General features: G+C 32.2%; 2 protein-coding genes across 11 annotated transcripts; both read right to left on the minus strand.

The window, feature by feature from the left end:
* Nucleotides 1-282: 282 nt before the first annotated feature.
* Nucleotides 283-4691, minus strand: LOC109788712 (potassium transporter). 4 transcript variants are annotated; one of them, XR_002238774.3, is made up of 5 exons: nucleotides 4346-4691; nucleotides 4172-4235; nucleotides 3719-3917; nucleotides 2207-2263; nucleotides 283-488 (listed from the first exon to the last, which is right to left on the minus strand). XR_002238774.3 is itself a non-coding variant. In XM_083076461.1 (4 exons), exons 1-3 carry the CDS (start codon nucleotides 4625-4627, stop codon nucleotides 3748-3750), a joined length of 516 nt encoding a protein of 171 aa, XP_082932587.1. In that variant the 5' UTR covers nucleotides 4628-4691; the 3' UTR covers nucleotides 283-488; nucleotides 3719-3747. The 4 variants fall into 4 exon arrangements, 3 of the variants coding, with proteins under 3 accessions (XP_082932587.1, XP_020203096.1, XP_020203099.1); XM_083076461.1 differs by lacking the exon at nucleotides 2207-2263; XM_020347507.3 differs by lacking the exon at nucleotides 283-488 and having other exon boundaries at nucleotides 2206-2263.
* A 1244-nt stretch (nucleotides 4692-5935) lies between these two features.
* Nucleotides 5936-10844, minus strand: KT2 (potassium transporter 2). 7 transcript variants are annotated; one of them, XM_020347520.3, is made up of 10 exons: nucleotides 10710-10844; nucleotides 9905-9999; nucleotides 9537-9768; nucleotides 9211-9453; nucleotides 9074-9127; nucleotides 8596-8856; nucleotides 8153-8205; nucleotides 7905-8022; nucleotides 7489-7743; nucleotides 5936-7234 (listed from the first exon to the last, which is right to left on the minus strand). In XM_020347520.3, the coding sequence occupies exons 2-10, from the start codon at nucleotides 9941-9943 to the stop codon at nucleotides 6114-6116; spliced, it is 2376 nt and encodes a 791-aa protein (XP_020203109.1). In that variant the 5' UTR covers nucleotides 9944-9999; nucleotides 10710-10844; the 3' UTR covers nucleotides 5936-6113. The 7 variants fall into 7 exon arrangements, with proteins under 7 accessions (XP_020203109.1, XP_020203110.1, XP_020203112.1 ...); XM_020347521.3 differs by having other exon boundaries at nucleotides 9905-10004; nucleotides 10710-10734; XM_020347523.3 differs by lacking the exon at nucleotides 10710-10844 and adding an exon at nucleotides 10590-10612.
* Nucleotides 10845-17832: the final 6988 nt, after the last annotated feature.

A 17832-nucleotide genomic window follows, 5' to 3' on the forward strand; every position in this document is an offset into this window, starting at 1 on the left:
ATTAAGAGATTCTTCATAAAGATACATCTTATCTTATACCTTTTTGTTAAAGGGTGCAATAAGAGACAAACCCTTTTGTGAAAGAACACAATATTTCATACTTACATTTTTTGTGAATAAATACACATTTTCATGAAAGGATATGATGACCTTTAATTTATTTGAAAATCTCTCACGTTCTTCCGCCATTTTCAAAATACATCCAAATCTCATTATTCTAGAAGTCGCATAGTTTTAGATAAAGTTATCTTGCACTTTGAACGTTGACTTAGTAAGTCACCATTTCATTCATCCCAAATAAAGTAGTACACAAACTTTAACTAAATATTCATTACAATAAGTTTACATAACTTACATAAGATATTTCAATAACATCTAATGAATTATTAAAGTAATACATTTGATTGGATCTCGTCATGTGTTGTATCTTTTTCACAAGAGCTTTAAGAATCAAGCCCTTAACTCCAAGAGGCAACCTAACTTTATTCCTGCATATGTAGATTTTATTAGAAGTGCACCCATAATAAGCACTTCAACACATACGCACTCCAAGTTTATTAAGAACAAATGTGTAATCTTCAACCATTATTTCCTTATGGTTCAAGTACTTGCAATCATTATAATATTGTACTTTTGATATTAAACTTAAGACTCGACCTTGCTTAAGTAAGTCAAATTTTAATAATTAGTAATCAATTAGATATGGACTTGAGTCTCATCCTTAATAATTTTTACACACCATATCCTTTGTTAATCTTTTCATCAAAGTATCTACAAGATTTCTTTCTAATTAGATCTTTCACGTATCTGTCAGTTGTCTAAGTCTAATGTGTTTGAACTTTCCATTATATATTTGACTATATAGGATATACCATTGATAGTGTTGATAGACTATCATTATGTATGGTTGTTGAGGCTATTGATTTTGGCTAACTTGACATCTCATACAACAAATTTCCTTATCATTTTGCCCCTACACTACCTACTGCCGATGCTATGAATTATGCAATCACAGTGGAATTAACGATGCAAGTTTGTTTCTTGGAGTCCTAAGATATAGCACCTCCACTAGAGTGAACTAAGTTATTGAAGAATAGTCTTTTGTATGCGTTTGTATATCCTTCTATAAGTGATAATTAGTGTCATTCAAAAATAATCATCCTACATGTATTTACCTCTAACATTCAAGTAAGTGAAACATCTTGATTCAAATAGTTTTGATGTCATTCTAATGAGGAACAATAGTGCAAACAAATCTATTAGTTATAACTCAAAATCTAATATATCATTTGTATGAATCGGATAATCTTTCATTTGTTCAGTTTTATAAGTTCAGTCTGTCTCCATTAACCTTATAGGTTTAGATTATATATAATTTATTCTTATTAATATGATGGATCCAGTCTGCCCTATTTTATAAAATTTAATTTTAATATCTTAGATCTATATATACATACATGTGTATGTGCTTGAGGATCTTTTCTAAGGTGAGAGTGGACTGCTAAATGCGGGCATGAAAGAGTGAGAACGTAAAGTGTAGAAGCTTTGAAGGAGGTATATAGAGAGAAAAGTAGAACTTATTAGAAAAATTAAGAAGTCTTTAAGAACAGCAAAAAGTTGCTTTATTGTACAAATATGTTCTTATTTTCAAAAAGCGAAATATACTCTCTTTCAAATTGATTCAATTATATAAATCTATTGTGTTTTTATCTCTCAATATTTTTCATTTTAATGTTGCGTTTTTTTTCTTCTACATTTACGTTTTACTTTCTTATTGTGTATTCTTATTTTTTGTGTTTTTGTTTTGTTATTACATATTACATAAGGTTTGTTCTTAGTGGCTTTCTTTCTTATTTTAGAACCAAACGAAAAACAATAAGTAAAAATAAATTTCCTAACTTGCAAGAACTTGTGAGAAGTAATAATGAATATATGACATCAACTATAACACTGCAAATAGACAATAGTCACAAAGATTTTTAATGCGAAAAACTCTCTCAGAGGTAAAACTCACAAATTAAGCACAAGCAATCAATTAAGTTCCCGTGTTTCACTGATTAAAATTTGCGTACGTATACTAGAAAGTTTCAAATGAGTGCACAGACTATGTTCAGTAGCCAAATGAAACATCTAAAGTAACAAATTTATAAATATATGATCAAGAAGATGAAAGAAAAAGAAAAATTGTATACAAAATATATCTCACCGTAGATAATTAATCAACGATCCGATTGGTCAGACTGAGGAATCACATACCCTGAACCTATAGAAAAAATGTGTCTCCTTAGGCTAAAAACATGGCACTGACTTAAAAACAAAGGAGACTTTTATCTCAAAAAAAAAAAAACAAAAAAGAGATATGTTGAAATCTATGAGAATATCTATCTTTTCTCCAATTACATCTAAACAGAAAGGTAAAACTACTCACTTCCTTACTACACTTTATGACATTTCCTTTAAGACCTAACTTGGACACTCACCGACACACCCCAACCCAAACACTAACCAAAACTTCCTGATCAGCATAAACACCTCAAATTTTTCCAATACTGACAACATTGAACCCACAGAACTGCCACCAATTCTTGGTCATTCTTCACTACATTAACCAATAACACTGATTGACACAAGTGATAATAACTTGTATCTCTTAACTAAATTTTTCAGGATTCAAATCTCAACCTTAAATATGGAATAAATTATGTTAAGGAAATATTCACCTTGTGCAGATTCACTTGACAGAGATTAGTCACTTGCTTACAGTGATGCATACTTCATACTAATATCATGTTTTTTAAAAAAATCTTGCCGAGGCAAAATACCCTATTGCTAATTTCTATGCTAAACAGGCTATTTCCCCTCACAAAGGTTTTTCTTTGGCTATATCCTCTGCAGTCTGCACAAAGCCCTCATCCTATGCTAATGTTGTTCAACATGAATGTTGGATAGATGCCGTGAATTGTTTTGGAGAGAAATAAAATATGGTCCCTTAACACTCTCCCACCTAACAAAAGGGCCATAGGCTGTAAGTGGGTGTTCAAAGTCAAGCACAATGCTAGTGGCACAGTTGAAAGGTACATGGCAATATTGGTTGCCAAAGGATACACTCAAACGGCTGATATTGATTGCCTGAAAACTTTTAGTCCAGTAGTTAAAAAAAAACAGTTAGTACTTGGAGACTGAAGCAATGGCAGTTCTTAGTTGCAATCAGGTCAGTAATTGCTTAACAATGAAATTAATGTTTTCTATGTAGGAAGCATTGCATTTTTTAGTTTCAGGATACACATAGAATAAATTATAGGAACTAGGATCCTGTTTCCAATAACAATGCATAAGGTTTTGCACTGGAATGTAAAATCTTGAAACTGTAGTTTTCCATTTTTCCCTTGAAAAAGAAAGTTAAAAATTGAAAACAGCCAAAAATGTTTTCAAGTGCAAAATGAAAAACTACGGCTAAATATATGTGATACAATACACTTTCCATAAGACAATAATACTTATATTTGTTTAACTATGATGATAAAGTTTGACATAAATAAAAAATTGTGTGGTTGAGATTGCTATAATTCATTTGGCCAACGAGGAAAATACAATTAATTTTTTCTTCTTCTTGTATTGAACAATAAAAAAGCTGAATACCTAATGTGATAATTGGATGACTAAATAGAATCCTTGGGCATAAAACTACATATAAGAAGAGAAAATGTTTTTCCCCCACCATGTCATGACTCTTGAATGCTTCTCTCTTTACATAGAGAAGAGTCTAGTAAAGAAGTTTCCACTTTTGGACCTCTCTAAACATGCTACATGAACATATCTTCCAAACTTGTCCACTTGTCTTGCCTCACCCTTGGTGTCCTTTTTGCACACCTTGCATGTTTTGTCAACCCATCCCTCTTCAACATATGCCCCGTCCACTGCTCAATGGAAAAATAATTTTTCAGTTCTATTACTAATTAATATACACGAAAATGGGTCTTCGGACATTGACCTATGAGCCTCATGAAAAATGCTAATTGATGATAGAATTGAGTAACCAGTGCATTTGTACAGAATTTCATTAACCAAAGAAGAAAATGAAGATTGATGAATGTTGGCTATTTAAAAGGAGACTAATCAATTTTGTTTGAAAGATAAAAGTATATTTTATGCAAGAATTACTAGATTGTACCTTCAACGTAAGATTTGAAAAAATCCTTGTATGTACCACCAATTTTCCTTCTAAGAGCTCCATACTGCATGCATTTTAAGAAGAAAAAAAAAAAAGTTAACAAAACCATAAAGAATAAAGATGCACAATATTTAACATATAATAAACAATACAAGTTGGAAGAGTACAATATACCTGTTCCCTGTTCATCCTTTCTCCAGATTTTGTGGCTTCTCTGGCATCTTCTAGAAGCTGAGCATCCTCTGCGGATCTCACTTGAGAAAAATCAAGAGCTTCAGTCACACTGCTAAACAAGGATTGCTTTTTCTTATTGTCTTCTTGCTTCTCTTGTTTGGCTGAAACTCTGAATTTCATGCTTCTATTGAGCATGCTGCGGTTAGTGGTGTCATGAACATGTCCGGGCTTTGAAGAGAAAGTGCTATAAGAAGGGGTCAATGGTAGAGTCCCAAGTCCCATTTTAGCTTCTCTTGGTACTCACCACCCTGCTTCTCAATTATGCTATATATGTGTGTTTCTGAACAATGCTCCTAATGTTTATATATGTGCTTCTCCGTAGTTTTGGAGCCACGAAATTGTAGCCACACGTGGTTGTCAATTTTGGTGGTTAAAAGTGGACTATGTGGCACCTTAGGGAACTCATAAAACGAGAGGATCTCTCTTATCTTCCGCTTTGCTCCACGTAATTATGTAATTCATGTTCATTATTCACTAAAATATCATGCATAAAGACTACGTAGGATACAGGATGGATTACTAATATTTGCTGGCATTTATTATATGAATTTTAAACGACTATTTTATATTTTAATAACTAAAATCTAACTTATTTCTAAAATTTTAAAGTGCATATCATTTTACCTATATTTTCTCATGTTTGGATTTTTTTTTATAACAAATATTTGTAAAAAAATAACATTTCTTTGTATAATTAAAATTGTTTTATACAAAAGTCAACATCAACCATTAAAAATATTAATTTAATTTATTTATTTTTCTATAAATATTTTTCAAGAACTAAGGCTAGAGAAAGAATGCAATAAAAAAAAATTAATAGTAGAAGTAGTTCATCTTGATTAAATAAGAATTGAAGTTTAACTTCGACGTAAGTTATAATTAGATGTATTAGTTTATAAGTTAATCACCTGTACAATGCTAATGTAAAAATTTTTTACACTGACAACCAATCAAATCTGTTAATAGTATCATGTCATTTACTCATTTAATTAAATTAAAATAAAAATGACACTATTAATAAATCTGATTAGTTACCCGTGTAAAAACTTTTACACTGGCAGTGTATAGGTAATTAACTCTTAGTTTATTCTTATAATATATTTGAATTTTGAATTTTTGCCCCCTTTCTTGTGCCAATTTGCAATACTTAACGGGCCTCATTTTTTTTTATTTTTGCAAGTGCTTTTATTAGTGGATCTTTTCTTCATTCTCACAAAATATGGCCAAGATAAAGTTTGGCGACGCGTTTCTGTTTGTTCACCGCTCTTCTTTCCTTTAACATTACTTAATCCATGCGTGATGTATTGGGTAGGGGTCCATTTCGTGGTGATTATATTTGTTCTTAGTCTAATAGCTCCATAGAATCTGCACTTCACACATTGAAAAGTTAAAAAAAAAAAAAAAAAAAAATCCAACGTTTTAGCCATTACAGAGCCTCCTAATCCTACAATTTCCAAAATATCTTAAGTTGTATCGAGGAAAGGGAATGGTAGTATGGTACTATACGTATATATAAATTACCCTAAAAAAGAACAGAAAAAAAGAATGAAAGCATTCTATGTAAATTGCGTTACATTTTAAGGGCAGAGCCACTCTCACAGTCACATTCACAAAATCCTTTGGAAACTGCACACTGCTTTGGCATTGAAGCCTATATCTCTCTATGAAAAACATGACAAAAAAGAAAGCTAATTACAAGTTAGATATTCTACACAATGTAAACCATGCCAACCTCCAAAAGAGAAACTGGGGGAACCTTAAGTGCCACATCTGGGCCTCTACAATTTCTTCTCAGGAAATTGTAGCCATAGTTAAGTGCCAATTTCTTTAGGACAGATGAGCCTTGCTTTGCTCTTACATGAGAATGTCCAAGAATGAAGGCAATCCCAGCTTCTTGAGCTGCATAAAGATCTTCCAGCTCTTCCTGCATTTGCACTCCTACCTCAGACCTTGCATCACTTTCAGGCTCATCATCAATAGCAAACCTCACTCTCCTCTCAGTCACATCCATTGGTTCCATCTCAATCACATCACTCACGCTGTGAACTGTAGGGAAGCCAACAGATACACTTGCTTGCTGCACACTCTCCCCACCACTCTCATATCCTGGCTGGATGGAGAAACCAGTTGTTCCAATCACAGTTAGTCTGTGACTTGATGATTCATTAGAGTGTGACGCATCATCTTCAATGCTCATGCTACTCCTCCTAGACCGGTACCAATCATACTGGATGAAATCAGCAAGCCTTGCTACTAGTTCAGACTCAAAGGAATCAACATCCTGATGAACATCACGGTATCCATATCGGACTATGCACCGGTAGGACCGATGAGCTGAAGGTCCGACACGGCCTACTAGATACCTCTCAGCAGCAGGGACATGAGGGACAGGCACTGACTTCACACACACGAAAACAAGGATGCGGTGGTATGCAGGGAGGTTGGTGACAAAGCGGGAGAAGTTTGCTGGGATGCCAGTGGTTAGGTCAGTGAACACTAGGCCTATTCCTGGGACTCTAGCAATTCCCAAGCTTGGACCTAAGGCTAGAAGCCAATCTAGTGAGACCTTGTTGTGAAGGTCATATTCATATTTTCTGATGGTTGCATAGTGCCAAAGGAACATTATGATCATGAGGAAGAGGGCCAGCAGGATAGGTAACCAGGCACCCTCACAAAACTTTGTGAGTGAAGCTGAGAAATACAGCAGTTCAATAGATCCAAAAAACAGTAGGAAACAAAGGGCTAGAATAGGGGGTTTATGCCAACAAACTATCATTACTAAGGAGGTGAGACATGTTGTTACCAGCATCACGGTCATCACAGCTAACCCTGCACCAATAAAGATTGATTTATATGTCATTTTAATTATTTAACACCAATATACCTTCTCTCTCTGAAATTATTATTATAAGTATCTCCAACTCACTTAGCTGAGTCTTAAAATTTAGAAAGTAAGTATTAAGAGTCAACAATAGGAGGGTAAACCCAAGATCTAGCATCAAAACATGGTAGCGAAAAGAAAACTCCCAGCTTTAACAATAAGGCAAAAATCATGATCCAGTTAATCATGCTTATTGAGTTACCTGAAGCATTTCCCATGTGCTTTGTGTCCCTAAATCCAATGGTCACAGCAATACAGAGGATCATGAGTATCCAATTAATTTCAGGAATGTAGACCTGACCATGTATCTTGTCAGATGTGTGAACAACCTTAACTCTTGGGAAGCAACCTAGAGATTGGCTCTGGTTTATGATAGAAAATGTTCCGCTGATGATTGCTTGGCTTCCCACAACAGAAGCTAGAATAGCTAAGATAAGCACTGGCCACCTCACACTTTCTGCAGCCAAAAACTTGCATAAGGTTTTCTATAATATGCTATTATACCAGTACTTTGAGGAAACTAACGAAGGCATTATGAAGTTATTAATGAGGCTTCCTACTAATTTTAATGACTACAGACTAATAAGTAATTGTCAAGTGAGCTGGGACAATGAATACCTGGAACTGAGACATAGAAACTGATTTGGAGTTCGGAATCATGATGATTTGACAAATAAGCAGCTTGACCCATATATGCCAATATAAGCGCAGGATATACCAGAAAGGTGAATGCAATCTGCACACGACAAATTGTTAGAAGATCTTTCCTTTTTAAATGACCTTTCCCAGGCCTATAAGAGCCTGTCAATATTCCAGGAAAAAAAAAAGGTAGGGAAATAGAAAATGTGACACTATAATTAACCAACCTGAATGGCCATATATGAGAAATGGCCAAGATCAGCAAACATGGCTTCTGAGCCTGCACACAAGATCAATTGGTTATAGTGAAGCAACCATTGATATTTTACAATACTCCATGTGAAACTCAAATCTATTGAGAGCAAAATCTGTTACTTGGTTATAGTGAATGTAAACTAAATTTGTTCACATAAATAACACCATTCTGTTGAATATTTTTAGGGAAATAATGCCAGAGGAGCATCCATAATTGATTAAAAAGTAAATGTGCACATTTAACTTAATCTATGTCCTGATTAAATCAAAGTTTGACTCTGAGGTTGCAGAAAAGACAACTACACAACATATGTCTATATGTAGATAGACACACTTGGAATTTAACGAATATGTAATGTAGGAGTACAGTGCAAGACATTATATGTAACCATATATATGAATTTTCTATGTTTACCTGTTATGCACAACAATATTCCTCCCAAAGACATCCATCCACTTATCCTTGTCTTCTTCAAGAACTTGAACATATAATATGGTGAAAGAGCTTTATATACATGTCGATTCCATTTGAATATATTATATAAACCAAGTGTGCTGATGCACAACAGCCATGCCAATACGATCGGAGCAAAAAGGAATCCCACCCTATGTGTACCATAGTGTTGGAGTGCAAACAAACACACCAGTATGAAGCAAGTGATGGGAATCACAGCATCTGCAAACGCAAAACAATAGACTCAAAACCAGCAAACTAACCATTTCAACTAATATGAATCTGATAAGCTATAAATGAACTCTTTAATCATTGTATTCTAAATTGAAACATTCTATTTGAAACTTTTCTCCCAATTATCTACATGTGACTGTCAAACAAACTTGTTTTCCATATAACTGGAATTGAAATATAGAGAAAGGCCATCAGTGAAACTTACACTGGTGGTGTTTCTTGGACATAGATACCTCAAGACCAGATACTGCTGAGAAAACTACACAAACCAATGGCTAGTCAACAAATTGATAAGAAATTATTTGAAAAAACACGGTTAATATTAGTAAGGTGGAATCTTACCAGAAATAGCTGGGGTAAGTAGTCCATCCCCTATTACCATACAAGTGCCCAGAAGAACCACAATTAGCAGAGCTGTATGCAAGGCCTTGTATTTCTCAAGCACCATCTTCACTCTAGAAGTATCTTTCGCTGGAGGCTCCTCCATCTTATATGTAGAAAGTGCTTCATCAGCATGTTGTCGATTTGGTAGGAGACTAACTTTGGCATGCCTACAAATCAAAGAATATAGAGCAAATGTACCCCCTGCAGAAGCGCACAAGAAATTCATCAACAAGAGCAGAAGCAGCATATATATTGGCTTTTCCCTCATTTGTTAAATTGCTCACCCTCTCCATTATCATCAGCTCGAAGAACCACAAAAACGTATTTGAATAGTGGCACCAATGTCAGAGTCCAGAAGACAAAAGAAAGGGCACCAAAAATCTCCTCGTTGGTCTCTGAATGTTCAATATCTTCCGCAAATGTGCTCGTGTAAACATACAATGGAGAAATGCTCAAGTCCCCATATACCACACCAAGACTTTGGTATGCCAAGATCAGAATGGTCTTCCAAGAGTCCTGAAATGCAATTTAGCATCTGACTCTTTAAGCAATCATTCTAAACTAAAATTTTATGTCCCACCAACGAAATTTTTTCAAAGTTTCCTTTTTTTTTATTTCTTTTTGCCTAGCTTTTCCAAGTTAATGTACTAACCTTTGAGGTGTCCCAACACTTGCTGGATTCAAGATCCATTAGCCTCACTTCTGAATGTTTTCGGTATCAGCTTAAGCACACTGGTAGCTGCAGATCTGCACTGAGCAACAGCACCGACTGTGTTACACAAACGGTGGGAACAAGCACACAGTAACACGAGAATAAAGGAATCTCAGACCAACAATTACAACCACCCATCTTATGTGCCCACAATCAGAGGTGATAGACCAAGGAAGACATTCACTCACTTTTTGGATAATAAACTCACATGACATCCATATCTCTGTCAAATCTCCTTGAAAAGCGAGCACAATTTTTTATTTCCTCAAAAATTATGGAGGACAGAACAAACCGAAAAAGCAATATTCCTAAGGTGATGCTTTTTCTTTAAATCACAAATTCATATTCATATAATATATATATTCAAAGAATGTGGTGCAGAAGAAAAAAGGCCAGAGAGGAAAAAAATAGCATTATAAAATGGAGGGAGTGGAGAAAGAAAAGAATCCACAAGTTGTGTTTAATTAGATACACATGAGCTAGAAGTACAACCACCCAAGCAAAGAAAGAAGCAAGTGCATCTCAATCTCATGCATCTCGTCTCATAATCATTTAAAGAACCTGTTGTATATCATATGCCAGCTTATTTTATGATTTGGCCTTTGGTTCGTTCTTTTAATTTTACCTTATTACAGTCATTTATTTCTCTTTGGTCTGGACCACAGAGGTAATAAAACAAAACACCCCCCGGCTTATGTTGGTAAGTCCAACACGAATGATTAAACCTTAGAGGGAAAGTAAGCACCTTGGGAAATCTGGATTTTGAACTTGAGAGTTTTGGGACAATGATGGAGATGAAGACAGAACAAAAAGAAGCTAATTTCACGGTCCAGTTATTATCATTATCATGAATAGACACATAGCAGGAAGAAAGAAAAACAAGAATACAATGAGCTAACCGTCCCCACGATGTTGACTGAAGGCATGATCACGTGATTAGGCGACAGTTACAAATTCACTGATCACTAGTCCCAATAGCCTATGGCCTACCCCCAAATAAGGCCAATTTGGAGGATCCGTTATCATTTTTGATTCCCCTTCCTTTACCCCTCACATAATTTGTATACCACTACTTCTCTTTTCTTCATGCTGGGTTTTTTATGTCATTTTATTTATTTATTTTATACATAAAGGTAACTCCAAGTCAAAAGTAACCTACAAAATTCATTTAAGTTACCGACAATTTTTTAATACATATACTTTTCACGGAAAAATCAATCATGCAGCATCGTCGACTACATGCTTGAAGAAATTATTATCTGTCGATCATATCGCATCAGGTTAATGATGTTAGTATTTAATTTATTTACTACACGGATCGTGTATGTAGGCAAAGCAACCAAACTTTGGTAGTTCCCCACCCACCTACTCTTTGTAATGCTCAATACTGGACGTTACCAGTTAAAGAAGGGGGATAGACAATTGATGGATTCAAAGAGTTAGGAAAAGGTAGCTAAATAAATAGGCATGTAGAGTGTAGAGTGAAAATTTATATTTGGAAAATGAAGGGATGGACCACAATGGTGCAATGAGCACTGAGCATAAATGGAGTAATTAAAAGCAAGGGCATGTGCATTACTATAAATGCCATTTGGAAGGACCATGATACTACCTGAACAAGTGAACGTGCCTCTCACTTCCTCCACCACCGCCAATGTCCCAGCTTTCTACAATTCCTTTATCAAGCCATTAATGCCCAACCTTTTCCGTCCTTTATAGCTATTACCTTTCTTTGTTGCTCACAATTTGTCCTTTCTCATTTCACCCAAATCAACTTTTTCTCTGTTTAACAAACGTTAGTCTACATACATACTCATATTATATTGAGTAATCTATAATGTAAGCATTCTTTTAGTTTTGAGACATGTCAAATCCTAAGACCCAACTCAAAAACTTTTTTGACAAAAGATAAGTTATATATACTAGCAAATTCCCAAAGTCGTAAAGTTGTGCTCGTGAAAAACATCATTCACTGAACACGTTTATGAATCTAGCTATGCCGTGTTTATGTCATGCTGGGCCGCATGTGCCATGTGGCACGTGGCAATTTATTAAGAGAGTTAGATGCTAATGAATCCATGAAGCGAATTCAACCTCACTCTTGCTTGGGTGCATATGGCACTTGATGCAAAGGGACAGGTACTTCCAATTTGGAACTGCAGAGGATTTTATTATTTTATTTTTAATTTTTGAAGGATGAGGAATGAGACAGTGTTATATGTTGTATATTAAACGAACAAGAGTGGAGGTGGAGGCTGTTAATTTTTCTGTACCAACCGACAGTGACGAATGTCGCTAAATAAACAAGGTGCAGAAAACAAAAATTACTATTATTTTGGTGACCGTGAGAGTGTGGAACGTGCGTAGAATCAACGGAGGGATATTCATTCCCTTTGATAAGCTTGCACACCATGCTGTAAGCCTGTAATGTTGCATATTTAATAGCACCAGTGTAAGAATGTTTTTCTCACTTTCACTTTTTTTTCATATACTTTTCCTGCTATAAAAAGTTGATCAATCCGATGAGTTGATAAAGTCCTTAGGAGATGATTAGATGATGAGTATGTATCCTCTTTAGTACTGAATTTTTTTTGTGAGAGAGATACATACATAGTGATCCAATGGTCATAAAAATTTTTAACACTCAACTGCATTTTTGTGTGAATATCTTTCCTAGAGAAAATTTCTTGTATTGGAGATGATCCACTCTAAGAGATTATCTCTTTAGAGAAAAATTTGTGTTTAACTCTTATTAAAAAAAAAAAAGTGGAGATAAGATTTCTTTATTAGTTCTTATATCCATAAATTCAATTTCTCTTGCATTAATTTCTATCTCATTTTTTTCTTTGCTTTAGATCACATCGTTTATTACACAATGGGATTCTCTGTTTTATAAGTCAGTTCTATCTATAACCCCGTTTTTAGGATTATTTAGAAAATTTTCTTAATTTTTCAACCCTAAAAAGGGAGGTTAATTAGAAATAATTAAAAATGAAAACAGTGCCGCTCCAAAAATAAATATCTTGTTTATAAGCTAAATCCAAAAAAAAATATCTAAATTGGCTTTATAGCAAAAAGTGCAGAAGGGACACACTAGTTCTTAAGAGAAAAGACATGACATGGTCCTTAATAAATTGCACCATAAGTCACAGTCATCTTTCGAGTGGGTTCCGATGCTTCACAAATGCTTACACTAGACACCAGCTAATACTTTATCCAGCATGTAAGTATCTAATAAGCAAAATGAGAAGTCTTTCCAGTGGGTTCCAATGCTTCACAAATGCTCAACCTTTTACCTCTCATTTCCACCCTCCCATGAAGACAATGAGAATTCATTTTCATATCTTTATTTTATAAAATATATATTTTTATTAAGAAAATATGATCTAATTTTATTCACGAGAGTTTTATTTATAAAAAAAATTGTGGTATAATAATTAAATATTAATATTACCTTATTTAAAAAATACGGAAACAAACTCTAAAATAATCAAAATAAATTAAATATAAATATTTGAAACATAAATAAAATATATTTCTATTAAAATTAATGTATGTTTCTAAAGATATTTAGGCATATTTTCAATATTTTTCTTTAACTTAATATCTTTATCATCTAATTTGGGTTTGAATTTTAAAATTTGTCTTCTTTTTTATTTTTTTTTGTATCATTTTCTTCCTTTTTCTTGTAATTTTTGTTGCAATCTTTCTTGAGTAAGATTATCTTAACATTCGTCTCGAACTTCTCTTTTGAAGGCAATTTTTTATCATCTTTATTTTCTTCTTGATCATCAAACTTCTTATGAAGATATCTATCTTTATGCTCTTCACTTTAATATTTATTTATAATTGGTTCATTCACCAAATCTAAAGTAAAAATCTTGCATTTCATATGAATATTGAATAATTTTTTTTGTTTATATCTTTAATCACACAATTTTTATCTTCAAATAATACTTGGTAGTTTTTTTTCAACAACTGAGCAATACTCAACAAATTTTGATTAATATTAGGAACGTATAAAACATTATTAATTTAAAAATTAAATGACTTTTAATAGCAATTGTCCCTTTGCCTTTCCCATTTAGACTTTAGAAATATTAGTTTTGTTGAGTTCTTTAAAAAGTTTTCAGTCATGAGTCATATGATTTATACAATCACTATTAATAAGTCAAACCTTTGAGGTTTTTTTTGTCATAAGACATAGCATTGAGAGTAGTTTTTCTTCTTCCTCTTATTGATTTTCAATAATTTTAGCCTTTTCTTATTACTCATGAAATTTGTATAAATTTTTTACCTGTTCTAATTGCATGCACTTACAACATTTTGCATTAGGCTTTCTTGTTTTTCTCATTATTGTTATCTTCCATTTGGCTAAATATACACCTTCCACAATTCCTTCTATCTCATAAATCTTCTTTGTTCTAATGCTTGCAATACATGTAAAACAAAGTGATCTTACTCAAATCCTTTGTGTTCTGTAAGGCTATTATTGAAGCTTCATATGTATCGAATATAGTTACTAGAATTTTTTCAACAATTCTAGAATCAAGAAATTGTGTCCCTAGTAACCATAGCTTATTAGTAATGCCAAGTAATTTGTATAAGTATTGCTTGATTGGCTCAAACTCCTTCATTCTTTATAACTTGAACTCTCTCATTAAATTCAACACTTGCATGCTTTGAATCCTTTCATCTCCAACATATTCTTCCTTTAGGTAATTCAAGATTTTTTTTGGTGATTTGAGAGTTATGATCCTAGTAAAATATTTTGTGAGACACAAGCAAACAAACAACTCTTTGCCTTTGTGCTCGTGATTTTTTTCTTTTTGAATTTTCATTTTGGTTATAGTGGGATTGTTTGACAATGCGGAAACATGACTTCCCAGAAAATCTAAAGTCTCTAAGTATGTCTCCATTTTCACCGTTCAAAGATCATAGCTTTCTTCATCAAAGATAGATGAGAAAATTTGTGAAAATTTTGTTTTGACTTTCATCTCCACGAGTTGTAAGAATCTTGTTCTAGATAACAATGATGAGTTATTTTATAAAGATATATTTTTATCACATGAATAGGATCTAATTTTATTCATAAGATTTCTATTTATAGAAAAAAGTTATGATACAATAATCAAATATTGATGTTATTCTATTCTAAAAACAAGAAAATAAATTCTAAAATAATTAAAACTAATTAAACTTAAATATTTGAACATAAATAACAAAATTATTAAAACTAATTTATTCTTATTTAGGCATATTTCCGACTTATTGCTCTCATTATCATGCTGAAAGTTGGAGATCGAGTTGCTCCAGCTAGCACATATAGTTTGAGAACTAACATCCAACAATTGTGATATTGTGCTGGAACACACGGTTTGGGTTTGCAGTATTTGATGGTTTTGGAGCCAAGCATGATTTATTTTTTTATTGTTGCGGACTATAACAAATTATTAATTATGCGCATCTCACATTTTTATGAATAACAAAATAATGAAATGTTTTATAATTTAAAATTAGTTTATACCTAAGTTAAAAAGATAATTTCTTGAGAAATTAATATGATATTTTTGTTACAAATTAACTTATATATGTTAATTATAAATTTTTGAATACTAATCAAAATAATTTTAAAACAAAAACTTTTTTTTTTATACTGAATAATCAATTCAAACAAATTATATATTTAAATATGATATGATGGGTCAATCTAATAAGGTGTTGAACTCATAGGCTGTTAAGGGTTGTTCACCCGTGCTATCCTATCGGTTAAGGACATCAAACATGTCTAAAAATCAATTTCATGGTATCCAAAATGATTGAAATTATGTTTATAGTATGCTTGACTATTAGCGGAGTTTATTTCAAGATGTGAAAATTTACATCCACTTATAACTATTAGTAGTTTTTCCATCAAATAAAATCAATTCAAGAGTTTTATCTACTCGAATTTATAATTATATACTAAAATCAATTTTGATAACAAGTTTTCAAAACATTCAATATAAAAATCAAGTGCATATCTTTTGTCTTCTAAATGAAAATCACGTTATTTTTCACTCACATTTACTCAAAATCAATTATACAAGTCCACATTAATTATAAATCAATTATAGCAACACATATTTAAACACACTCTACTTCAACCCGCTTTGCCATTAAGAACGAATCCAAAACACTATTAAAAGAAGAGCTGAATGTGTTAATAATAAATTTAAATAAATATTAAATTATAATTATTAAATATATTATTTTATTATATAATTTATAAATATTAATTTTTTAATAACTATATTATTAATATGAAGTATTTATTAATTTTACTTTTTATTTGCATCTGACGATAATGGCATAGCAACACGTGAGAAGAGAAAATGGCGAGGCTGTGAATCTCCAATGAAGTGCTCTTACATTCGAGAGAGGTAAAATGAGGAAGAAAAGATTAGGGTCTCTAATGACAAGGGGTGCCAAGTAACACTTCATTTTAGTTCTTCAAGTGGCCATGATATTTCTTTATTTCCTTTTTACGGTTTAGAACATGAGAATAGTGAAGGATGGACTAATAAGCAGAGAAAGCAAAATATACAAGGAATTGTGTAAAAACATAACAAAAACACAGTAAATAACATAGCATAAGGAGCAAATTTTACCTATATGAACAAGCATATAACAAGTTATACAATGTAGACAAATATTCACAAATTATAACATAGAGTAACAATGAAGAAGGTACCTCAGAGCCAAACAATCATGCAAGAAAACGACTCCTCAAACCAGCAATTCTTCTGTAGCTTTTCTATAAAAGAATTTCTTTATTGACCTCTATTTTTTAGATATAGATGTGAAAACACAAGAGATTGGAATAAAAGAAATAAAAGGAAAAAATATAGATAATAATTTGCAAGAGATTTGGTCTCATCTAATATAGAAAATATGAATAAACAAACAATAATAATTTAAAATTATATAGTAAATAGAAGGGAAAAGGCAAATTTAAGATTCACAACTTGCTTTCGCAACTCAACACATCAATCTGGATTTGAGAAGAAAAAAAACCAAAATGTAATGTACAAAATAAATAAAATTGTAAGTTAATAAAAAGGATAATAAGAGAATTGACAAAATATGATGTGAACCATAATATTGTGAATCTCTAGCTGATTAACCATTACTAAAGTGTAAGCGGGTAATATTTCACTCGCTAAATCGATCAATTTAAATCAATTTAATTATATTTTTTAAGTTGTTATAAGTGATTTTTATGTTACTCAATTATAATTAGATTAGATAATTGATCAAGAAGTTTGCTACAAGATAAATCCAAACCAAGCCAACTTATAATAAATTATTAAATTAAATTAAAAATAATACACACAACACGATAAATAATACACTCCTTTGCATATATTTAACTTTTTTTTTTATCAAATATTGTAATAATGAATTGATTGATTAAATTGAAAAAGATATAGAGTAAGAAGAATAATTTAATCCTTGTAATTCAAAATTTGTTAGTTAATTATGAAATATTTGTGAATTTTCACATATGATTGTTGTAATGTTGTTTGTATTTTAAATTATATATTAAAAATTGCATTAAATATCCTTTTTTTATTTTTTATTTGTTTTAATTTTTTAAAATACTTATTTTTAATTTCTAAACCAAATGACTCGACTTGACCTAACCCGATTGTGGTTAAGTTGGTTTGGGTTATGTTGCTTAAAAAAAGCTCATAATTTCGATCCAGACTCAACTAAATTTAATTGAATTGGGTGTTTAAATATATAGTTTAAAAATGACCCGACCTATTTATACTCCTAATTATTAGTATAACCTAATACAGAAAGATTGAATTAATAAGCACATA

The sequence above is a fragment of the Cajanus cajan genome, chromosome 6 (assembly GCF_000230855.2).
Source record: "Cajanus cajan strain Asha chromosome 6, NIPB_CcT2T_4, whole genome shotgun sequence".
Taxonomy (NCBI): Eukaryota; Viridiplantae; Streptophyta; class Magnoliopsida; order Fabales; family Fabaceae; genus Cajanus; species Cajanus cajan.